Raw genomic sequence first — 25,499 nt, forward strand, 5'->3', positions numbered from 1 at the left:
GGCTGTGCTGAACCTAAGTTACTTATTTTTGCAGAGATCAAGGGCAGTGTCGTGTATGCAGTTGCTCATCCAGGGGCTGATGTACTGAGCAGCACAACTCAGAACAGGGACTGGCTGCCCCTGGAGTCCTCACAAAAATGGGACTGGAAGTCAGGAGTCCCAACTCTGAGCATCCTTGAAGCTTTACAAATAGCTAGTCTTAGAACTTCTAGCAGGTCTGCCAAAGAAAATCTTCTGTGACTTGTCCTTTACATCATCTGATGGGGGAAAAAAAAAAAAAGTGCAGATGGAAGCAGTCTGCACAGTTAGGATCATTATAAAGGATGGTCTAACAGGGTTCTGTACGAACAGAACTTGGCCATTCAGCCCTACTCTTGTTAAAGAGGTCAACGTTTTAGAGTTCTGGGTATACCATAATTCCTCTTTTTTCTTTTTTTTTCCTTGTATATTCTGTGTCTATTGCTGTTGCATTCCCCTCCCCCCACCCCCCAGGTGACCCTTACTGGTCAGAATAAGCCCATTTTGTAAAGATTGGAATGGTGCTCACTGTGTAGTAAAGATGGTTCTTTTCAGTTACATTATGAAGGCGTGTGGTGGATGAGGCAGAAGGAAGAGCAGTGTGTTCCCACAGCTAAGGTTTTGTGTTGCTGCTGGAACTGGAGCCTCTGCCGTAAAGCCTCCCCCAGGCCAGGCCATGCATGTGCTTGCACAAGGTCCCCAGAGATCTCCAGGTTTAAGCGGAATTAAGGATTGCAGGCAAGAAGAGTTTCCTGAGCACTGTCTGGTGGCAAGAGGGCTCTGCTTTCTGAATGTACTGTGTTGTGAAAGCTCTTGTTAGGTTCTTGACACACAACGTCCCTATGTGGTCTTAGTTCTCTACGTGTAATATACTGAGAATATTCCCACTTCAAGAGATTGTATGGTGACTTGCTAGAACAAAAACCCCTCCCTACTTCGATGCAGCTGCCACTGGGTACATTGTGAACAAGAGGAATACAAAGTTTTAATACAGTTAAAGCTTAACTGAAGCTGCAAAGCTGAACAGCCACACAGCAAATGGGCTTGTGGGGCTTGGTGGGAGAGAGTGTGATTTTATGGCTGTGACTTTGTGCTGACAGAAACTGATTTAAGGCTCCAACAGCGCATCTCTCAGTTTGAGATATCTGACTTGGTAACTTTTAAATATAGTCCCAAGACAGACACTTAGGGTAAAAAAGCCTAGACACTTCATGCTTCTAAAGAGCATCTAGGAGTCCTCAAATTACTTCATTAAAAACAATTTGCAGTTGGTCTGCAAATACACATTTTAGCAATGTAGCTGAAAAACTGAAACATTAAATGTGAGATGAATGGGAACTTAAGCATTTGTGTTAGCTTCAGATAGGGGAAAAAAATCAGCCTATTTGTCTAGAGGCGTGAAAAATGCTGGTAAATTATGATTTAAAAAGAACCTAATTCTTTGTCACTAGAATTAAGAAATACAGGATCTGATGTACTATTCCTATAACCCTGGGCAGGCCAGGAGACTGGTGCTGAGGAGCTGTTCTGCAGTGTGTACTGTAAGATGCTGCCAGCAATGACTGATTGGCTTCTGTGAGTGGGGTGGATGGCTCAGACCTTCTCAGCAGCTCACAGGAGTGAGAGTTGAGCTGTTCCAGAATGTATAAGGTACTCCAGATAGAAGCTACTCTGAGGAAAAAGCCTGCTCTGAAGAGGAGCTGATGCTTCTTAGGTGACTCCTGGGGTACTGGTAGTTTATGGCAAATGGATGGATGTAGTCATCTGTTTTTCCACAGCCTGACTCTGTTCTCTTCCCCAGGTGTTTGATGTATTCAACAGGAATCTAAAGTCCACTCACCTGGAAATACTGTTTTCAGGTAGAGACAACAGTGAACTTTTGCAATCACACTTCCAGCCTGTATTCAGTCACTGTGGCTTCTCAGTGATGCTTCTGGAGCTTTTAATAAAATTTTTAGGCTATATTGCTCAGGCAGTACCCTGAACTAACCTGATTTAGAAAAAGGATGATAAAATAGTGGCATACTTGTTCCTGAAAAGTCATATAGAAAGAGAAATTGTTGGGGAAAAGATCCCCTCATCTTCTCATATAAGTTGTAACATTCTGGAGACAGCAATTTACAGACTTGTAGACTAGCAATAGATTTAAAAAATCCTGAAACAATGGATTTCTACCTAGAGAATGTTTAAGACATGGTACCCTATGCTGACTCATTCCTTCTAGCTTGTATGAATCAGGTAACAGGATAGGACAGACAGTCTGGCAACAGAAATTTTGTGAACCTTTAGTTTCTCATTCTGCTTCAGCTCCAGTGACCTTGGGCAAAGTTCACCTTCATTCCCATACAAGTATATAAATACCTTTTTGTGATAGACTTGAATGTAATATTAAATACATGTGCCTGGTATATTAAACTCATGCCAGGTAACTTAAGGAGAATGAATACTAGTGCTGTTTCCAAGCTTGGGACAGCATCATGGCTATCCAAGAAAGAGCTGGAGAAGAACAAGGGAAAAATTTGTCATCAGTCAGAAATGCATGAAGTAGTTTAGTACAGGGACAAGGCAGAAGAGTGCTTCACCAGATTAATACAGTCAGCACAGAAGGGATCCAGCCTTCTGTCTTTGCTTATTAAGCAGACAAAGCCAAATCTCTTCCTGCATCAGTCCTGCATGCATCCAGGCCTACTCACTAGAAAACTTCATTGGGAACAATGTTCACAGACTGAGGATTTTTATTCTTTTTTTTAATAGAAGATGTATTTTTACATATCGAGACATAATTCCACGACACGCATTTTCTGAGCCATATGGTCACAATTTTTTCAGTTTTCTTCTTGAGTTTATTCTGTTGTCAGAAGACTACCCTTGCAAGTTCAAACAGAACCTGTGGAACAGCAAACACATTGACAGGAATTATTATTTGATTCATTAAACCTTTAAACAGCTTACACTGTAAACGAGAATCTGAAAAATGACTGCAGCAAGTAACAAAAGTTACTTGCAAAGAACTGAAGACTAATCCCCTTGTACAGCATATTAATAAAGTAATATTGATTCTCAAATTATGAAATATGTAAACTGCACTTGTGATTACATTTTCAGTGTGATAGTGGAAAAACCCCACCAACCTCTATGGTGATGAGTATTACTATCATCCACTCGAGACGTAGAGTGTGTTTTTCATTCAGGTGGTTTCGCATTAGGTCTGTCAGCTCCATGCAGTGCTGTAGCTTTTCATTCATTACCTGTAGGAGATTCCAAATACATGGGAAATCTGGATTCCAGAAGTGGAATGAGATCACTAAATAAAGGATCACAATCCACAGAAAGGCTCACTCAACAGAAACAGAAAGGTGTTAACACTTTTCTGCGATAGAACAGAAAGTTTTGTAGGGCAACATGCAAGCAACTGAAATATCAGTACAAGTGAATCATTTATTTCAATCGGTTCACAAAAATAATAGAAATTTAGACAGGCACCTGCAGTTATTAAACTGGTTCTTCTTGATACTTATGAAAATGGACACAAAAGAAGATGCAGCTTATTGGAATACCTTGAAAGTAACTAAGTATTTAAGGTTGCTGTAACACCAGAAGAGGGTGGTTTTCATGCTTCTTACTCTGGTTCAGCAGTAAGCATTGTTGCTCTTCAGTGAGCTGACCTGGATGACCATGTTAGTATGAAGGCCACTTCCTATCTCAATTTTTTTTAAACTTGTTTTCTTGCATGCATTTTAAAACAAGAATAAAATCTCCTCTTACAACTACTTAAAGCCTAATGTAGTGACTCAGGAGATAGGCAGTCCATTCATATGAGGCAGCGTTGTTAACCTGAACTGGCTAAGATTAAAGTGGGTTATGAACACATGGAAAAGGGGGTAGTGTATAGGATCCTGATACTCTTTGTTCAGTTTCTACAATTAAACTAGACAGTCATGGAGCAGTAGCCCTGATGAGCCAAAGACACCTTGATTGAACATGAAAAATTCTCATAACAGTAAGACGCTTACCTTAACTCTACGATTGATGTTGAGAAAGTGGCATGTCTTGTCATAAAGCTCTTCCAGTTTTTCTCTATCCCAGTAGAAGTCAGGTGTTATTAGCAGGTCTGAACTCAGATTTATACGGTGTCTAAAAGGAATGGGTATTACATCAGTTAAAACTTCCTTTAGGTGAATACAGGAGCAAATATTTACATTGCACTTAAAAGAAACAGGATAATTTTCCTGTAACTGAAAGTACAATATGGAAAGAATCTCCTTTAATAAAAATACAATTGCAGTGATTGTTTAAAACTGGTTACATCTCCTAAAATAACTGAGGATACTGTACTTTGTAGTAATTTTGAGCACTGCCTCCTTAACCTGTCACCGTTAACTTCTGATATCTGCAGAGAAGTCCTTGACTCTGCTAGCAGCTTGCTGAAATACATGAATTCAAGTTACAAGGGGAATTAAAGTTACAGGGGGAATTCCTTATAACTTTTTCTTTCTCAGAACTCTTAACTGTAACTGGGGCTGCATGCTGGCTTATGTGAGCACAGCACACCTTTCAGAACCAGGTGGATGTCTCACCATTTAATAATGGCTAAGAGCCAAGATCTCCCATGCTCAGCCTACTGCTCACAGAAATCTTTGGACACTTAGAAAACTATTGTTAATTAATTAACAGTCCTTCAAATAGGGATACAAAATCCAGTGTTTAAAATAGGAATTGATTTTTAAATGTAGCTCGCTTTTCACTGGTTTTGTAGGGTTTTTTTGTAAAAGTCTGTGTGTAATGCTCTATATTTCCAATGGCCAAGTTTCACTGTAGAAGAAAACAAACCTCATTAAGTTCTTGCCATGTAGCAGTGGTTTCTGATTAAGTCAAGGAAAGAACAGAACTGTCAGAAAAATTTTACTGTCTCCAGGCCATAGTTAACAGTTCTGCATAACCCTGTGCTTCCTCCTGGTATCCTTTGCATACTCTAGTACCTTCTGTAATTACTGCTTATGAGACATGCACACTTAGACCAGGAGAGGGAAAAGGGAAATTTTGCTATTTACAGCATGCTGTTTAATGCCTGTCTATAGCTGAGATGCCATCAATGAGACAGTAAAGCAGGGAGTCCTCTGACTAATGTGACAGCACAGACTTCCCCCCCCTCCGACCTACCCCACTGGCTTTAGTGCGTATTCTGCTCTTTGTATCTTTAAAATTAATACAATGTCTTGGGTGTAACAAAAAAAAAAAAAAAAAAAAAAAAAAAAAAAGAAGTTACCTTAATGCAAAGAGTTCTCCAATCTTCTGCATTACATCTGCATGAGAAAGTTTCACCTTCCTTCGTGATTTCAGTATCTGCAAAGTACAAAGTTTTTCACTACTTGATCAAGTAGCATGTTCTAGAGGTTGTCCTAGAAGTTAAGTCTAGATGTCTACAGCCTGATGTAAACGAATTAAAATTTGAATGTGTATAATACTTGCTAACACTTGAGTTTGTTTGCTTTGTGACGTGCTTATCTAGCTTTTTAAGAGTATCACCGTGCAACTGCTTATCCAGGTTTTCCAATAAATCACTGAGTATGCCATCAGTATGAAGACAATACTTGAGCATTTTCTATGAATGATTTCCTTAACTAGAGATGATTTGTTTTTTTCTTTCTACTATTGTTCTTCTACCTTGCATTTACTTAGCCTTTTTGTAGACATTTTCCTTAAGCAAACACAGTATTAAGCATTTATTTCCTTCATAAAAAAATAAAAATAATTATTTCCATTTTAAACTCTACAGGTCTCATTTTTATGTTACACCATATGGACTCTGTACTTGCATTAAGTCACGCAAGAAACTGCAGTTTAAGTTATTCACTCAAACTCATCATTATATCAAGTTAAAACACACAACATTCAGTCCAAGTTGCCACACTGTGTTTGGCCAGGTTTCTAAATGCTACTTGCCCTGTTACACGCACACATTCAAGAGTAGCAGGTGACAGTGGCACAACATGGGAAACATTCCAATGCAGAACCCACTCCCAGCCCTTTAAAGACTGATGATTTCTTGTTCCACCATACTGCAAGTGTTAAGAGCTTCTCTGTGTTGATAGCTTTACCATCAAAAATGTTAAGTGTTCAGTTGTTTTTTCCATATCCTCAGCAGTATCTGGACTGATCTTTAACAAAGCACAGGAGAAAAGGAAGATGACCTCACCTCAGGAATTGACTGTATGGATTCCACAAAGTTATCCAATAATGATTCCCAAATAGCCAGTTTTACTGGAACAGAGAGGTGACACAGAAGAACACTATAAGAAGTATATTTGCTTTCAAGTAATTGTAAGTTTAAATCTGCCAACGTGCTGCTTCAAAACACACTGATACAAGCATTATTTGCAGCAAGCTACTTTTAGAGTCACACAATCAATGCTCATACATCTGTGGACATCTGGGTTGGGCACTGACAACAGCTCTGCCTGCAGAACCTCCGTGAGCCCAGCCCACTTCTCCTAATGATCGGTTCAAATGACTGGGGAGTTTTTGCTTCAGCTTGAAAGTCGTGTGTTTAAGTGCTCTGCTGTATGTATGAAGCCTTTGAAAACTACATTCCAAGGAGTCTGGAGATAATGAGGCAAGCTGGAGTCAGGCTGGCTTCATATGGTGCCGCTCAAGAGTCTGATGTGTTTCTAACGTCCTGCAGAACTCTAATCCTCCATCTGTCTAGTGATTGACACAGCATGCTCAGGCCACAAAGAATTAGTTAATATTAACACATCACTTTACTTTTTGGAGCTAAAATCAAATTTAAGCAAACTCCCTTTTTTTTAGGTGAATACACTGTTCACTGAAGATGTAACTTCTCTTCCGTGGAAGATGTTCAGCACAGGCAATGGCAACATTCTACTATGCTTCAGGTTGAGCCCAGAAAGATGTTTCTACAGGAAGATATGACTCAGGCCCTCAGCCTTTAGTTTTAAGATTCTCAGACAAGAATTCAGCAGTGATAGATAAAAAATCAAGCCCATTCACTCAGAAAAATGAATCAGAGGAAGATTTCCTTGTCAAAATGCACTTTTAAGTGGTAGTAATCAGTATTATCTAGTCAGGCCACTGATAGCAAATCCAGTGCCAAGCATTTTTCACACTCATCTTTTGAGTACAGATGCCTAATCCAAGTCAGTGACTTAAATGACATTTGATTTAGCCCTTGTGAAAAAGCCAAGAAGCATTTCAGCTATTATCAATTATTTGACAGAGGTTGGTTTCTGCTGTGTCATAACTTTGACTTGGACTAGAGACTTGTATCTTTTTTTATTTTAAGCTGTTTGCCTTTATGATGTTCCTATCTCACACTAAACATAAATTGGTACAAATTACTTCCTACAAATAAATCTCCATTATATGTGGCACCACTATTCCATGAAGTGGCTTTATGAATAGGAAAACTACAGAGAACTACAGGCTTTTTTTTTTTTTTTTTTCTCAATAGCTTTTCTTCAGTAGTCAAGAACCACTTAGTTATGCTGTACTCCTCAATCAAAAGGTTTTTCACTTCAAACACAGGCATTCTGTTTCTTGATGTCCCCAAATTCTACAGGAGTCCTGTAACTTACCCTAAAAGCAGTAGGGGACAGACAAACCAGATTTCCTTTAAAGGTCTTTTTGAGGATGGCCTTACTGCTGCTTACTTCCTACCTCCTCTGAGGTGTGAAGCAGCAGAGATAGGTACTTCCTCAAGCACCACTGCTGAGCCTGACTTCTTCCCTGTAGCTCCTGCTGTCTCCTGACAAAAGTGCTGCCTACGGCCTGCAGCCATGGCTAATAAGCATGTGACTCTGTCCACACCTTCAACACTGGTACACCTCCCCATCTGAGAATCACTGCTCTACATTACTTCTTTAGCTGGAATTTGGGTTTTTTTGTTAGGGGAAATGATGTCAGAATGAGTTAACCTATGACTATCGACACGTTTCTAATACTGGACTCTACACTCATTGCTATCTTGGAATAGTTCTCTAGGGTGGAGGAGCAGGATGCTCAGTGGAATGTTTATCTTATGCAAATTATATTTCTTAATGTGCTCTCTTCATATTTAAGGAGATTTACATTGAATTAGGTAATTCCAGTTTACAGAGAACAAGGTAAAAGCTTTGAAAACAATCCTCCCACTGAAGTACAATCGATCTTTATACAGTTTGCCTAAGCCAGACACCAAGTCTTCTCCAACCTGTCACAGTACAAGTCCCACTTATGACATTTCACAAAATCTGTAGCAGAGGCTGTTATTATAAACAACACTAACTTACCAGAAAGACAAAGGGCATTTGAAAATGCAAATTTCTGCAGAACGACTTCATCACTATCCAGCTCAGAATTTAATACAATTTCTCCTTTATGAAGCTTTGACTGACCTCTGTTAAAACAGGATTGAAGTATCTTCATTGACTAAGCCACCAAAAAGGAACATTTAAAGAACAATCAACAACACAAGCAAGGTTGGTTGTTTATTTACATAAAACATGCCATATCTACATGGACATCATTCCCATCCTTGCATTTTACTCATTTCCAACCTGACAACAACAAAAACAAATCAATGAAAATTAGTTCCTCATTTTAAGACTAATATTATGACCAAATCTTCTATGCTAAAATGAAACTGCAGCAAGCTATAATGGTAAGTACAGCATTACTGTATTGACACATAGTCAGAGGAAGTTCAGAGTAAGTAAGTAACCCTATTGCTGGCCTCTCTCCTGCTCTCTGTCTTGTGTATTACCCTTCTGTTTTTCTTCTGCTGCTTTTACAAACATCACTCCCACCATGCTAGAATGTTACTTCCCCTGAAACCACTAGTACTTAGGGGGCTGACAGCAAAGAAAAAGGCCATTAAAGTCGTTCAGGTTTATCACATCAATCTCACTATGAAACTTGCATAAACACAATGTGTTGTGTTTGCAAGGAATCACAAAGTACACATCTGGATTGTTCATAAAGTTTCCAAATGGCCAGGGAAACACAAAACCAAAAATCTGTCCTCTTCCCAGGTTACTTTAAATAAGCTCACACCCTAGTGAAGCTCAGCTCCCAGTCTTACAGTGTCCTGTCCAGGAGTTGTGTTTTGGTGCTGTTAGAAAATTACAGATAATTTTTTTATAACTTATACTGAGAAGTATTTCTGTGGAGATCATTTGCTTTTCATGAGGAAAAGATTACATTTAACAAAGCCAAGTTATAACTTTCCTAAGAAGTGAATTATGTGCAAAATTACATCTTTTTATATGAACCTAGAGGGCAGCAAGGAAATTGTATGCAGAAAATCCTCTTTAAAATCCAGTCTGTATATATACATAATGCATATTTATTTCCATGGAGTACATAGTTTCTGTTTGGGATTGCTGAAGACACGTGCAGTTGTATAGCCATCGAGCTCTGTAACTTATAAAACCTAGTGCATAACCAAGTCACAAAGGCCCTTACTTGCAGTTCAGCAAAATGTGTCAATTTAGATTTACTGTTTTCTCCTTTCTCCTTTCCTTATCTTACTCATTTGACAAAGAGTAAAAGTGTATTTTTACTAGCTGCTTTTGCTTGGATTTGTTTTAGATGTTTTTGTCTGTTAGCTTTTAGATCAAAATACTTACTCTCCTATTCTATAATTCATCTCTTCATTCTCCCAATGGACTAATGCAACTTCGTATGGCTCAATTTCATGCTGTTCCAGCACCTGCATGATATTCTTCATCTAAGAAGTAGAGAATTGCATATACAGGAACAGTTACCATGCAATATACTATCGCTCTATAAAGATATAGCATAGAACAGGTGAGTTAATTTAACTTTCTGGCTACATTATTTAAATAACAACTAAGAGGTGTACGAAGAAATTATTAACACAGTTTACTTTTTAAGCTATCTGTAGGTGTGTGGAAGAATTTGTGGCTATGAATTGTGAGGCATCTGTGATGATAAAATGTCCTTTAATGTCTGCATAAAAAAACAGGGTAAGGATTAACCACAGCAGATGTAAGGACAATGTGGACATATTCGGTATTATAACAATGAGATGTACAAGATACTGGCAAAAGTGGGAGCATGGGAATGGATCTTTAGAATAAATACATCAGATGAGTGTTTCTGCCAAACTTGTTTGCTGCTAAAACTAGCTACCAAAAGTTGGGTTATATATACATATATATATATATATATATATATATAACAAACATAAATCCTTTATCACCTTTTACAGAAATCTGTAAAAATGGATTCAGCTGCCCACATTCAACCCTGTAAACAGTTATAATGTGCAGATTTACTTGAAGGCATAATCTCATTATAATTTTATTCTCAAGAACACTAAAACTTGACACAGGAGGAAAGAGCCCTTTTCTCTCACAAAACTTTCTCTTCTGACACCTGACTCATCCTTGCTCTTTTTTATGGGCTACAAAGGTCCCCTTGTAAATATTTCCGCAATTGGAACAGATTCTGAACTAATAAAAGCACTCCCCAATACGTCTTAATGTACATAATATATTTAGCCTGCACAACAGCCAATCATAAAAAAAAATAAAAATAACCCACAACACACTTTTGATGCCTAAGTTCTTTAAAAAGATGAATCTTCTAATAAGTCAAACCTAAAACACAGTAACAATGATGAACTGCAAAAATGTATGCTAGTGAACTGTTTATGAAGCACATTCTCAAGGTTAGATACTCTGAAAAACCCCAACTCTTGGATCACCTGCAAGAGGGTTTTCCTTTGCAGTGCTAGCTTTCTTTATTCCTTTCAAGAATTTCGGTGATACAATTTAGGTAAGACATGATCACATTTTTCACTAAAAAAAATCTCAACCCTACAGCTTCAACTGCTTGGTCCAAATCCTCAGCATAATACTATACTGACTAATAACTGCCATATATTCCAAGTACTGTGGTAAAAATGGGTATGAAAAAATGTCATTTTTTAAGCAAGGAAGTGCTTGCTGTTAGGCCAGTCAGCTTGGCCAACCAGATATGCTGTGTCCAGGGGCATAAAACAATGCCAGAATTAATAGTCAATCCATAGTGTAGCATGCCAGATTTCAAGAGTTCCTTCGCTTGGATCCAGGTGCTCTATCTGGCTTTGTGAAGTCATTACTAATCAGCAGTAATTATGCTGGTAACAGACTAACTGTCCCTTCCAGAACTACAACCAGGTTGGGCTTTCCAGGGTCAGTAAGCATGATAAAGCTTTACAGACCAAAGCTGACCCTGTGATGTTTAAATGTCTTGTAAAATCCATACCTACAAAGTTCTTCCATTGCTCCGGATAACAAGAAACTGTATTTCAGTGGTAGCTTTCTTTTATCTATTCAGAGTAATACAAAGGCTTCCCCTGACTGATGTGAGTTTCTTCTAGGCCTCATTTAATTTTGTAGAACAGCCTCTTATGACACAGTGCATTTAGTAAGAGACATTCTGGATTCACTAAATGTCAACTCTAGCCATTACAAGCAATCGTGTTACACAATTTTCTTTAAAAAAAAACCAAACAACAAACAAACAAAAAACCAACCAAAAAACAAACAGATGAAACTCCAGTTCAAAGATAGTTTTGCTTTTTGCCCTTGCTATTTTTAGTAGGGAAACTGTTGTACAACCTCCCTACTCAGGTACTCAAAAAGGGTATTTTTACATTTTAAATTTGTATTGGTGATCTGTCTGTAGTTATTACTTCTTCTGCTAAGTGTCCATTAGTTTAAAATAGCATTTCTTCTCCTGACAGTCATTCTGGAGTATGCTTTTTAAAAGCAACTTTGTCCAATCAGTAATTCTCTGCGTGCTGTTTCACTGAATTGCTTTCGGTTTCTGTTCTACAGACCAGATTTTTTTGTTTCAGTTCACGAAAACGTGCATAAAAATATCTCCTCTACTTAAGCAAGTTGTTTGGAAGTTAAAACGCTATCATTTCAGTAAGCAAAAAGCAGCAGTTTTCCCCTTCTATAAATAAAGCTAGCAAGGGACCAACGAAGGTTACTAGTACTGACAAGAAAAATGCTGTATTAAATTTTCAAAGGTACTTAAGAATGTACAACATAATGAGGTTTTTCATCGTACTCCAGTGGGTACAGGTGCCCAACCCATAAAAATCAACAGCAATTAGCCAGGTAGCCTTCAGTAATACCTGTGGATCAGTAGTACAGTTACAGCCATAGCATCTTAGTATGCTACAGGCAAGGTTTGAAGGGAGAACTAACATCTTTTTGTAGGCCAGCTCACAAACTGAACCCCCCCCAAAACAGACAGGAAGTCAGCAACATTTCTGTAACAGAAAAAGCAAACTTGAATCCAGAAATTCTTCGTATCTGGAAACAACTGCTCCATATTTTCATTTATCTTGATGAAAACCCTCCTGTGAACTTCTGTGCATCTCAGTGCATGCATCCATCTAGTGCACCATTTAATCTCACATACTCTGCCTACAGACAGTCAGTTCTTCTCTATCTAGAATCCAGTTTATTTCACCACAGTAATAAACCCCAGTGTATATATCTGTATTTTTTAATAACTATGACTACATTCACAAAAACAGATATACCTTTGGCATACCACTCCAAAGCTGCACTAAAGGGTACAAAATTATCATAAAGGGTATGTAATTTCATTATCAACATATCTTAACAATTATACCAACCAATACAAATCTTACTTTTGGAAATTTGCTACCTGGTAGAAACACACACAAAAAAACCCTAAAAAGACGCTTACCAATTTTGTCTCTTTCAAAACTGTATAAATGAAGATTCAAATAGTTTTGACTTAGATGGCTCTACAATGAACCCTTTTACTTCTAAGCCATTGTCTGCCACATTTAGTGCCTTACAAACAACCACAGGCTGATTTTTCTATCTACTTCTTCATGATGCAGAACAAGAGTTGTCAAACTCACTAGTGCAAGATCAGTTTTTCTCCTTATGTATAAAATGTTATCTACTTTTATGCTACACATTTATTTTCTCATTTTGTGCAGAAAGACAACTTCCAAAGGTATCAGCAACTCACACACTTCAGAGCAGCACCTGCACTCATTAGAAGAATCAGTCCTTTTCTTTCATGGAGAGATCTAAGCTCCCAAACAAGGCCTAATCATGTTGGGCTTTATGGGACTGACAAAACATCCACTTATGTTTTAACAAATGAGTTTGCTTTACTTACACTTTTCTCTTCCACATTCCAAAACACAACAGCCCCCTCCCTGTAAATTCAAGGAAAAACTGAGGTGTAATTATGCCGTTTTAAATAAATTTCTATCCTACACTCAAATTCTGCAGTTGTAATTTTTGTCACTGGGAATCAAGAGACTTCGTATTATCTTCACAAAGATTTACGTAATAGTTGCTTTTAACCATGCTTAAATGAAAAAAAAAAGAATGTTATTTTTTAACGACTTAAATAATTCTGAAAAAAAAAAGCATTCTTATTGGATAGTTATTCCTTGAGTTTCATGAGATAATATGATGCAATCATCTAGCAAGCTGCACTACTTCTTTCACACCATTGTTATGAATAAAGTAATGTTTTGAGCATGATTCATAACTTACCTAAAGAAAAAAATCATGCCAGGATCATCTTCTTTTGCACATTTCTCAGTACCGATCACCAGGACATTTGCAGCATCTAGTTTGAAAAATATGAAAACAATGAAAAAAAATTTCAAACTTCTAAATATTATAGCTGTAAGCATGGAATTCCAGTTTTAACAATTATGTGCTTACATATCTGCCAGTTTCATATTTTATTTTTCTGATTAAAATGCTTGCCAGGAGACAACTAAAATAGCAAACTACTCTTTCTCTGAAGTGTCACTCTCCAGACAGACCCAGCCACTATGCTGACCTTTACTGGAATCTTTAGTTAATCAAATCTAAGTTTTGAAGAACAGAAGACTTAAGGAAAAACTGATACAGGACATAGTAAATAACCAGGAACATAATTCAGAAGCAGACAGGCAATGTGAGGGAACTGTGAAAGTTTGCCCACAGTTGCAGAGAAATCACCATTCAAATCTGCTTGCCCAGAAGGTATTTCTTTTTCTATATAGGAAGGGACTAATCTGCACTCAAATTTTGCTGACCTTGCTTTGACAGTCAGAAACTTAAGAAAGCATATCCCCAAGACAGAAGAGAGTATATCTGCATTCTCCTTCAATCAGAAATGTACTTCTGAAACAGATTTTCCAGCCGTCCTCATTTATGACACTTCTGATGAGCATTGCAAAACAATGTACAAGCACACAAAATGCATTTTTCCCCCCATTACCTTAAACTGAAAGAGGAACTTCAAAAGACACTTATGGCACTCCAACCACTGATGGGGCATCTGTTACAAAGGACCACACTTGAGCTACTCTAAGTAGAATGACCCAAAACATACAAAATGTGGATGCTGTTCTCAAAACAGAGTTGTTTTTCTGTTTTTCTTTCTCTACAGGCCTTCTACACTGGACTACTTGCTAATGTAGATGAAATTTTACAAATCCTACGTGATTTTGACAGAAAAATGTTACTTTCCAGCATGAGTCACTTTGTTAAAGAACTAGTAGAAGCTAGACAAAAAAACCCCTACCTCTATTAAAAATCGAAACTCTACAAAAAGGACTTTGTGGGGCCTAAGAACTAAGCCTTGAGAAGTTCAACCTCTCATCAAGCAGTAAGGAATCAAATTCAGCCTGTGTATGAATTCCATTCTTTGCTTTACTGCTCAAGCCACAGAGGCCAGGTAAACTAAGGCAGAGAGATGGCTAAGTATCAGTTACAGTGTTGCTAATATGTGAAGTGAGTACACACATTCTGGTCTGTATGAAGGAACTCTTTTTTAAAGATTTTTTTTTCATTTCTATTTCAGTCCAGAAACATACAATTTGATGAATCACTAGAGCAAGTTACACTAGAACAAAGTCTGAGTTCACCTTGGAAGAAACATTTGTATGGATTTTCTTTTTGTCTTTTAAAATATTACCTCTTATCTTTATTTAGCCACTCCAGCCAAAAAATATACAATTGAAGAGACTTTGGTCCACTCTAAGTGCGAGAAGGGGACCTGCCTCTCAAACGTTTTTAAAGAAGCTGAAAAGAAAGATTAATACTTACGAAGAACACAACAAAGCAACAAATCTACACGACAATTGCCCATTTCTATGTGCTAATATTTTTCAGTTTTCCAAGATAAAATGTTCAGTTGGTAACCAACCACTGCTACATGCACAAGACTCCCACCACAAAACATCAGATCTGCTGGCACAATCCAGCATCTTTTCACCATTACTTCCTCCAGACTTTTGATGAACAGAATACCTATTGTGAAGAGTCCAAAAATACACCATAAAGAAGAAATTAGCGGAACTGAGAGTTACTTCAGCAAGTTTGCTGACTTGCTGTTTGGCATAGCCAACACACTGGAGGGAAGGGATGCCATCCAGAGGCATCCTGACAGGCTTGAGAGGTGGGCCCATGACAACCTCATGAAATTCCACAAGGCCAATTGTAGGGTCCTGCACATGGGTCAGGGTAATCCCAAGCACAAATATAGCCTGGGTGGAGAATGGTAACAGCCCTGAGGAAGGAACACTTAGAGGGGTGTTGGTTGATGAGGAGCTCAACATGAGCCAGCAATGTGTGCTTGCAGCCCAGAAAGGCAGCTGTATCCTGGGATGCAGCAAAAGAAGCATGGCTGGCAGGTTGAGTGAGCTACTCCACTCTTATGAGACCCCACCTGGAGTGCTGTGTCTGATTTTGGAGTCCCCAGCACAAGGATGGAGCTGTCAGAGCAGGTCCATAGGAGGGCTAGGAAGATGATCAGAGGGATGGAGCACCACTCCTATGAAGACAGGCTGAGAGTTGGGGTTGTTCAGCCTAGAGAAGAGAAAGCTCCAGAAGACCTTAGAGGAGCCTTCTGGTACCCGGGGAGCCCTACAGGAAAGCTGGGAGGGACTTTTTACAAGAGCACGTAAGGGCATTACAAGAGGGGGAACAGAGTTAAGATGAGAGAGTGTAAATTCAGGTTAGACATCAGAAAAAAATTACTTATCATGAAAGTGGTGAGACACTGGAACAGGTTGCCCAGAAGAGTTGAAGTCCATCCATTAAAGTGTTCAAGGCCAGGTGGGATGGGGCTCTGAACACTGGTCTAGTGGGAGATGTCCCTGACCATGCAGGGGTTTGGAACCAGATCATCTTTAAGGTCCCTTCTGAACCAAATCTATGGATCATATGAAAATAATGGCCAAATCCACACCCCATGGAAAAATACAACAAACAGCAACATTTGCCTTACAATAACTAACAGTTATGCTGGGGACTGTGCACAGCTTTTTACAAAGCTGTGAAATCTGTGGTGGTTTTAACACAAAGAAATTCGAAAGGAACTTGAAGCCTATGCTTTACAGCACCTTGTCTTACCATTTTCGCCTTTCTAAGAAAGGTGATAATAGTATAACTTCTGCCTAAAACAGACTCACTGAAGTATTGTTGCACTTGTATTATGAAGTGTTTGAGAGGCAGCTAGGTACTTCATAACCTCTACTGAAACGCCCATAAACACTATTTGTCATTTTCTTAGTTTCATATGATCTGTTCAAAGAAAAAACAGGCACAACACAACAAAGCATTCTATTGCCAACATATACAAATCACAGCTGTACTAGGGCATAAGTTTCCTTTGGCTATAAAAAGCTCCATTTATTTTCTCTTGTAGTATATACCTCAGCTATTTCCAAGTCCCACTTTTCCAAGTCTTCACAGATACTTTGTATGAAAACCAGAACTAATAATTTTGCTAAAGCCTAGCAAAGTAAAGCATGCCAACAATTTCTAGGATATACTTGGCCCAATAAAAAAGTATTAACTCTATTCTCTATACTGTAACTAGGCATTTATGTGTTCTTCTGCATTTCCCTTAAAAGATTCTCTCTTGCATGCTTCCTCTCCAACCCTTAATGATTTACATTAACAGAAGTGTGGGTATGGTAAAGAAGAGGCAACACTTCAAATTACAAAATTGTTTTGACAGCTGAAGCACTACAGTATCACATTAATGAAAGATTAATTAAAATAAAGAAAACTTTCAGAATTTTTTGAGTTGGTGATTTTCTGTATTCTTTGGATCAGGAATCACTTTCTGTGTGCATCTAATTTTTCAGTAATTTTAGTGTAACTAATTTTTGGAAAATTATAATATGGTTACAGCAAGTGCTGGTTATATTCCTATTCTGAAAGGCTTGTTTATGTTTTCTTTTTTAAGCAAATGGAATTTTCAAGCAAAGCAATATTTTTATAGGCTGTATGATATATTCCAGTGAATTACCAGAATAAAAATACTTGAGTTATAAAAATTATATACCACACCCATGTTTCATTTCCCAAGGTATAACATTATTTTTAATATGTTTCAAAAATCTACCTCTAGGCAAACTTGTTATTTCAACATATCCTTGTGAAGTCAGGTCATGACACAGATTACCAAGATGATATTCATCTGCTGTTGCAAAGGCTGTGCACTGCATCAGATTCTGTGCCAAAGGAATAAAGATTTGAGTTAGGAAAGGCTCAATCAAGATGTTCATAAGACAACTGTTTGCCTCAAATTTATCATGAGTGACATTTTTCATTTATTCACTCTTTTCTATGCTATCACTGCCATGCTGTCCAGCTGGTGTACAAATACTCACAGGATTACTTGCTCCCTGCTAAGTGGGGAAACAAAATCACAAACAGAGCAAGCCAGGTGACATGAGTATGTCATCACAAAGAATTTTGCTATAGAGCCACAAAGTGAACCCTTCTTCCCTGAATCCCCATCAAATGCTGTCATAGTAGAGCCATACTCACTCCTGCTGCCCCATCCTACAGCTACATATAACCTACATATTTGGCTGACCACTGAAATCAAAAGCAAGACACCCCTGATATCAGCTTTAAAATCTGTATTTCAAAGACAAATTAAATTCAACTATCCCAGCCTGCTCCAAGAGCAAACATAATGCTCTTCCAATTACAAAGCTCGCTGCTGAGGTAACACCCAGAATATGAACCACTGCAACAAGAAATTCATAACCTTTCAGACCAGTCACAGGTGCTGCAGATCTACAGTGCTCCCCCAAGCTAAATCCTGCATTAACACCACAGTCTCAACTGACAGCACAGTCAAACAATAAACAGTCAGAGTTTGTCTCAGTATTCCACAAAGGTAAATAACTGAAATACTATACTGAAACAAACAACTGGATAAATGTTACTGAACTGTGAGACAGAATCACGCATGGCAAAGAAATCAGAAGGTCATCTGTGTAAAGATTTTCTTGATAATCAAAGTCACAACAAACTGATTTACAAACTCTACTATTCATTTTAAATTGATTTTTTTGTTCCAATACCATGTATGTCCCATGATAATGTTTTTCAGTACAATATAGTGGAAGATATCCAGAAAACTATGTGTCTCATTGTGGATCAGACACTACCCAGCTTTTTGTAACTAATACAAATGGAAATGTAACTAACAACAAATGAACAAAAGAACTGTAGCCATCTGCAAGCGTTTATACCCACAATACACTTCCACTTCAAATCCAAATTATAGTCTTGCGGCAGCCATACACTATCGAACAGCAAGGCTTAAGAACATGTTCTACTACTTGGGGGCCCCACCACCCCAACTAGTGTCATCAGAATCATGGCCACACATTTAAACCTCCTTATGTTAACATTCTGTTATTGTTTCCAAATCTTTGCTTACACATCTTAATTAAGTGATCACTAACAAAGTAAACTTTAACAGGACTGCACTACAAGGCTGAGTAAAAGGTGGAATAGACCTGTGTTTTCAGTTCCTGGCCTGCAGTACCTTTCAAAAGTTGAAGTACAGCAATTTTATCTGTATAATTCCATTCTCCATCTTTAAACTGCCAATGCAAATTACATAGTTCAGATTCTTCCTGAAAACTCAGATTTTAGAAGTATACATGCTTTGCCATGAAAGACTTCTATCAAGAGCTAAGGGAGCAAAAATGTAGTTTCTAATTGGTATATAATCTGAAAATCTCTATCCTATTCTATGATTTCCAGAGTTTGTGCGAACGTTTATTTCAAGCACTAAATGAAAACTTTCTGTCTTCTGCAATTTTAGTTTCAACATAAAGACTTTACATTTTCTTAGAACCAGAAGTTTGCTGCTAAGACCATGTGTCTGAAATAGCATTTTGGATATGTTTTTTCAGCATGCACTGTTTCATCTAAATTTTCAGTAAAATCTTGCTTGATGGGAAACATTTGGATTAGGTACAATTCATGATTAAGACACCTAAAATATATGTGACCACAGGCTCTCTAAATGTCTAAGCTCCCATAACAGTTGGTGAAAATATAGCCAAAAAATCTATAGTGTAATGAATGATTCAATTAATCCTAAAATAGATATGTTAACTGGCTGGTCAGCCTTAATCCCATGCTTTCTGCTATGTCACTTCCACCTGCAAAATTAAAAATTACAGAATGCAAGACCTGTTCTGGTACTAGAAAGAAACTCTGGCTACTCACCACCATCCTGCTTTCTGACTACATCCCTTCCACTTTAAGCACATAAACTTTGTAAGAAATAAAAACTGCAGGAAGAACTTAAATTGTCACATTACCACAGGAATTAGTCTTAAGGATAGTAAATACTATATATATATACTTGATTTTAAAGCTTTTTCTGGACTACATGGCTACAGCATTAAAAAGTAGTTCAGAGGCTTTTCATGCCATCAGTCTGTACAGAATAATCTAAACTGAGCAGTGGTACTAACCACTGATGGACTGACTAAACCAGTAAACTGCTTTCAAGTAACTCCTCCATCAACCTGGAAAAACTGGTCCTACGACCCTTTATCACTGCTGGTGCTCAGCACTATGCCTGTACACAACATGAAGACCAGCATGGGGAGGGCTGGGAGTGATACCATTCATGAACTTCTTCTCCAAAAGAAAGGTGTCAACTGCCAGGCCTTCCCAGACACAAAACACCAGAGACCACGAGAGGTAATCTATCTGAGAACCTCAAGAGTGGGCGTAGAGCGGGTGCCTCAAGGGGCAGAAGGGAAGGGAGAAAACAAAGCAGCCTGTCCACAGCTGCCCTGGCAAAAGGGCCTGTTTTGCCTGAGGGCTCTTGGTGATCACACCAGTGCCGGAAGGCACAATCAGGTTTTTCATGCCATCAATTTCCCACCGATTGATGAAGAGAAAATAGTACACTGGAAAAAAAAAACAGCCCTCAAGGATCTCAGTTTGCTCTACTTCTATTAGTCATCTTGCAGAGATGAGCCACATCTTATTTTTCTACACTCTAGATCTTATTTTTCTATACTCTATATTTTACTATACTCTAGTATTAATTTCTATACTCTGTATTTTAAAATACTGTGAGCCTGCAGTGTAGGTGACAGCATGTCTGCACCCCTTTAGTAGTACTGTATATATGCCAAGACAACCCGGAGTTCAATAAAAAACAGCAAATGTTTTTGTTAGGCCTGTGTTTATGTGACTTCTGGCACAGCAATCTGCCATGTGGAAACTTCTTCAGAAGTATATTATTATTTCAGTTTATCATTGCTTCACAATGGAATAAAGCATAAATAGCAGTGCATATTTATTTTATACATATATATGTATGAAAATGCCAAAAAAAAGAAACTATTTGCATACTAAGCTGGCACTTAAAAGCCTCAAGAATCTAAAAATTGTCACTTCAGTTAAACCAAAAACAAGAAGCAACCTCTGAATGCAATGTCACAGCATGACTAACAAGCTTGAAACAATACATGGGGTTTCAGGACTAATATTCTTCGTTTGTTTTTTTCAAAACAGGAAAATACAAGTGGGAACTAAATTGTCTGTGATGGAGTCTTTGAAACATCCTCCTCCTCCTCCTCACACAAAATATTAAAAAGAAGCTTAGATGATGATAAGGCAAGCATTAAAACTTCAGTTTCTGTGCTCATATTCAGTAGACCATGTATTTTGTAATGTGGAAGCTACTTCTGAAAGCACAATACTTGTTTCAGTCTCATCTACAACACTCTGGAACTCAGTTGTTGTAGCTTGAGGAGAACAGTAACACTTCTGACACCAAGATTGTTCTTGGAGATCTTTCATTCATGTATGAGTCAGGTCTGACTTGGCTAGTATTGAGGCTTGCAAAGAACTATCTTAAGAAGAAACAGCCACAGGTATGCAGTGTTCCACTTAATCTTATCTCATTTTACGCAAAGCAGTTTGTTGCTGCAGTTACTCTGTAGACCGAGGCATCTGGAGATCAAGGTGGTATTTCTACATATGGAATAACCTCCCCCAAATAACACAGGCTACATCTACACTTCCATTTCACATCTGAAACTTTGTCTGAATTTTACACTATTCACTTCAGCTTACTTTCTGTTTCAGTGAAGCCTTAAAACTGAGTAAAACTGGACTGGAAAGAATACGTAGGAAAAGTTAAATTATTCTGAGAGCTAGACTAACTTTCTTAATATTAAATATGAGTTGAGGGCACTTGAAGTTATTTTAAATGCATATCATCTTCCCGCTTTACTATTTATCTTCTCTCCACTTCTGTTTACACATCATAAATCTCTATTTTATCTTCAAAATACCAGACACACTATTTTCTGTCAAGCTTGTTTCTCCTTGCAGAGTTCCAAACTCTTTGTGGCCATACCAGGGTAAATAATGAAATCTTCGTCACCAAATAAACACATTAAAATATTAATCTAAACCCAAATCTGAAACTAAATTTAATTAAGCTCCCTTAATGTTACAAAGACTGTAAACTTTATACTTTACCTCCATGTCTGATAGTAGTGGCTGGTTAGTTCTGGATGGCTGCTTGGTCCTTGGTGCCTTCGGTGGCCTCTTAACTGGCCTGTCAATGTGTTTTGGAATAATTTTACCAGCTGATACAACTGAGTAGAATCTCAATGATATGTTCCAAAGCTTTTTAATATGCTTTGTATTAAACTTGTAGTGTTCCATCATTGCCATACCAAAAAATTTCCAGGATGTAAAACAAATCTCTCCCTTCAGATAACAAACATTTCTTCCCAAAGCCAATGCACTTCCTTGGAGCAATTGCCAATTTGTGACTTGCACACACAGACTTGTCAAACAAGGTGAAGCAGTTTTCAGAGCACACAAATTCCAAGACTTTGCTGTTCTATGAGTTGTTTTCTCAACTTCATTAGCCAGCTTTAATGGCAGATGTCCAGTTTTATTAAAGCTTTGGTGTCGGCATATTGTTGTTAATGCGTGGAAAGCTCTAGTCTGAAGGTGCAGAAGTTTCACTCTCATTGCTTCCATCAGAACTGTATTTAAAACAAAAACCAAAATCATCCATCAACACTTTAAAAAGAAATATTACTTTCCCCCTATCTAAAAGGTGACTCCTTTTGCATCCGTTAGTACTCTTAAGCACATAAATCTTGGTGGGACTGAAGAGCTTTTTTTCAATGCTATGGGAATGCTATAATTAAGATCAAACCACATTACTGAGCTGTGTGTTTGCAACACAGGGTGAAAAAGTAGAATTGGTTGCTACATCAGAATGTAAGCACACATCTTTTTCCTCTGTTGCTCATTCTGTGTAGCAATCTGCACTCTCAGTAACCCCACCGACAAAATTACTCATGAGAGCAAGCACACAGCTTAAAGAGGACATCAGATTCTGTGGATCACTGTTTTATGCATAATAAAAGCAACAATTAGATTACTATGTGCTTGTAGGGGTAGTCACATACAGAACACACACACTCATCAGCATCAGCTCAAACAGTTGTACTGCAAACAGCCAAGCTTGGAATCAGCTCTGTTCATCTGACAGGAACAGAGTGAGAGTCAAGCCAGTCACGTTACCTTCCTGATCCTGCAAGTACACATCCGTGCTGCAGAGACCACAAGAGCTGTTTGCTCACTGACCTGTGCTGACAGAAGAGTGACAGCGTCCTTAACCTGTTATGCAAAACTAAGAGGAAGACTATTATATTTCCACCAACTTGTATAAATTGATGAAATGAACTTGAAAAGTATTCCTAGAAAGTAGACTGAATACCTTGGTGGGTGTGCTTCACTTGCTAAAAAATTGCAGCATCAAGTCCCTGCCCCTACCTGCTTTTATTCACCATTTCCCTAGTGACACGAAATCCACCTTAAGCAAGTTAGTAGCTAAAAACCAAAAAGGTGTATAGTTTGAAAAAACTGCTAATCTCAGATTACTTTTCAAAAATTGTGTAAATAAAGATCTTCAATACCACCCATACATTTTATGTATTGGCTCAAATAAGCATTTTCTTTTGAGAACAAATCATTGTGTCCTGACTGGAGCAAGCCCTCTACCCTGACATGGATACCTAGATGCTGGCACAATACAAATACAACTTAAAATAAACTAAAACTAAACCTCACCCTCACATAGGAGAGACTACACTGGAAAGACAGTACACTAATTCTGATGAAAGAGGCATACAATTCTAAAAAAAATAATAAACCAAAACAAAAGGATGCAAAACACATTTAGGCTACCACTGGTTGGACTCTGATGTTAGAGGTCTTTTCCAATCGTCATAATTCTATGGTTCTGTGAAAATAGCTTAATTGATACATGCTCTTCATTTGTAGCTTTTGATACAGTTTCTGTGTTATCTGCATAGTTATTAGAATGAACTATTTATTATTTTGATTTTAATTTTGTCCTGCATTTAAAAATTGACCCAGAAGACTCTTGCTCATGACAAACTACATTTGCCTTTTTCAAAAGCCTGTTACCTCTGGATCATCAAGATGGCTGAAAAGCTGAGCAGTTTAAACTCAAGGTGGTGGAAAGCCAGAACAAGGGGAGAAGTCTCCAGCACCATAGTTTAACTAGCGGAAAGAGACTCATAAATGCCAGGTAAATCCCTGTGTTCCTAGCCAACAAAACTTTGTGTCAAAACATAGTGATTCCAGGGGTGATTTTTCAACAGCACAGGCTTACAGCAAGTTACAAGGAAGAAGTGACAGTAAAGCTTAAATGCCACCGAGGAGTCTTAACGCCAGATCGGTAACAGCAGAGGTACCCAGACAGGGCGTGCAGAAGGATCCATAAACACGTGGGACAAGGGGCTACCAAAACCAGACAGCAGGTGCCTTCTACCAGCAGCAGGAACAGAGCTGCGCTTTAGTCTCCAACGCCTCTCTAACACTTAAGTGTGACACAACACAGTCCGCGCCCGGTGCCTTTTCAGCGGAAGGCCAAGCTCACTGAAAAGAGACAGCAAAATAGCAGAATGCTCCGGATAAGGCCAGGCCCAACCAGGCCCATCCCAGCCCTGGCTTTGCTGCCGGAACACTCAGCCCCCCTCCTCCCCCCAGCTCTCCCTTGAGGGAAACAACGGCTGCGGCAGCCCCGCCCCCACCCCCTGAGCGCCCTCTGCGGCCCGAGCTGGGGGAGGGGAGAGGCCTCGCTCCGATCCGCGCTCCCTGCGGCCTGCCGGAGGGAGGGGGGGAGGGTGCGGGCAGCCGTCCGCTCAGGCGGCCAATCGGGAGGACCAGGCGCCCGCCTCCGCAGGAAGAGCGCGGCCATCGTCGCCCCCGCCCCAGGCGGCAGCCGAGGCGCTTGGGCCCCGCCCCGCCCTGCGGCAAGGAGCGGCTGACGGGCTCCCCTACCGGGCGCGGGGAGCAATCACTGCCAGGCCGCCCGCCGCCCGCCTCCCCCTCCGTTCCGTCACACTCGGCTTCCGTCCCAGCTGCGCCACCGCCGGGGGGCGCTGAGAGGGGTGGCGGGCGGCCCCCGCGGTACCAGAGTAGCGGGGGGAAGATGGGGAGCGGCCCGGCAGCCTTCTGGCTACGGCGGGGGCAGCCCGAGGACGAAGGAGGGGTCAGAAAACTCCCGACCCTCTTCCCACCCCCACCTCCATCGGGCTGGGCTCCTTCTCACCCCCGAAACTGCCTCCCGTCCCTAGGCCTACAGCCGTGCGGCCCTCTCGCTGGGGACACGATCAGAGCCGGCCCGAAGGCCGAGAGAGGCCGTCCCGGCCCTTCCACCTCCTCCCGCGGGCGCCACGCAGGCCCAGCCCGCAGGCGTCCGTGCCACCACCCCCGCGCTGCACCGGGGGGGAGACTGTAGGGGGGCCCCAGCATGGGTTACACAGCCCCCCCTTCGCCAGGGCAGGGTCCCGCGCCGCTCTGACCGGCGGCGGAGATCCGCCGAGGGCAGCCATACCGCCGCCCTCCCCTCCCTTCCCTTCTCTTCCCCGCCCCGCCCGTCGCCGCCGCGGCGGGAGGGGCGAGGCGGTTCCCGCCGCGCGCCAGCACTGACCTGGGGGAGGGGGCGAGCCGCTCTCCGCCGCCCGAGCCGCGGCCCCGCCCACCGCCCCGCCGAGCTCCGCCAGGGCGCGCGGCCCGCCAGGCCCCGCCCGCCCGCCACCTCCGTCGCCGTGCCGCGCCGCGCCG

At 40.0% G+C, this 25,499-nt stretch overlaps 2 protein-coding genes across 4 annotated transcripts; one reads left to right on the forward strand and one right to left on the reverse strand.

Annotated features, from left to right (window-relative positions):
- Positions 1-2,750: 2,750 nt before the first annotated feature.
- On the reverse strand, positions 2,751-25,484 carry RMND1 (required for meiotic nuclear division 1 homolog). 3 transcript variants are annotated; one of them, XM_071740585.1, is made up of 13 exons: positions 25,366-25,484; positions 22,926-22,988; positions 21,861-22,378; positions 17,443-17,551; positions 13,587-13,662; positions 13,201-13,240; positions 9,645-9,745; positions 8,307-8,413; positions 6,215-6,279; positions 5,285-5,361; positions 4,032-4,152; positions 3,150-3,266; positions 2,751-2,905 (listed from the first exon to the last, which is right to left on the reverse strand). In XM_071740585.1, the coding sequence occupies exons 3-13, from the start codon at positions 22,371-22,373 to the stop codon at positions 2,873-2,875; spliced, it is 1,359 nt and encodes a 452-aa protein (XP_071596686.1). In that variant the 5' UTR covers positions 22,374-22,378; positions 22,926-22,988; positions 25,366-25,484; the 3' UTR covers positions 2,751-2,872. The 3 variants fall into 3 exon arrangements, with proteins under 3 accessions (XP_071596686.1, XP_071596687.1, XP_071596688.1); XM_071740586.1 differs by having other exon boundaries at positions 22,926-22,993; positions 25,366-25,468; XM_071740587.1 differs by lacking the exon at positions 22,926-22,988 and having other exon boundaries at positions 25,366-25,477.
- Positions 23,850-25,173, forward strand: LOC139795447 (proline-rich protein HaeIII subfamily 1-like). The gene is made up of 2 exons (XM_071742440.1): positions 23,850-23,881; positions 24,420-25,173. Exons 1-2 carry the CDS (start codon positions 23,850-23,852, stop codon positions 25,171-25,173), a joined length of 786 nt encoding a protein of 261 aa, XP_071598541.1.
- Positions 25,485-25,499: the final 15 nt, after the last annotated feature.

Source organism: Heliangelus exortis, chromosome 3, assembly GCF_036169615.1.
Source record: "Heliangelus exortis chromosome 3, bHelExo1.hap1, whole genome shotgun sequence".
Taxonomy (NCBI): domain Eukaryota; kingdom Metazoa; phylum Chordata; class Aves; order Apodiformes; family Trochilidae; genus Heliangelus; species Heliangelus exortis.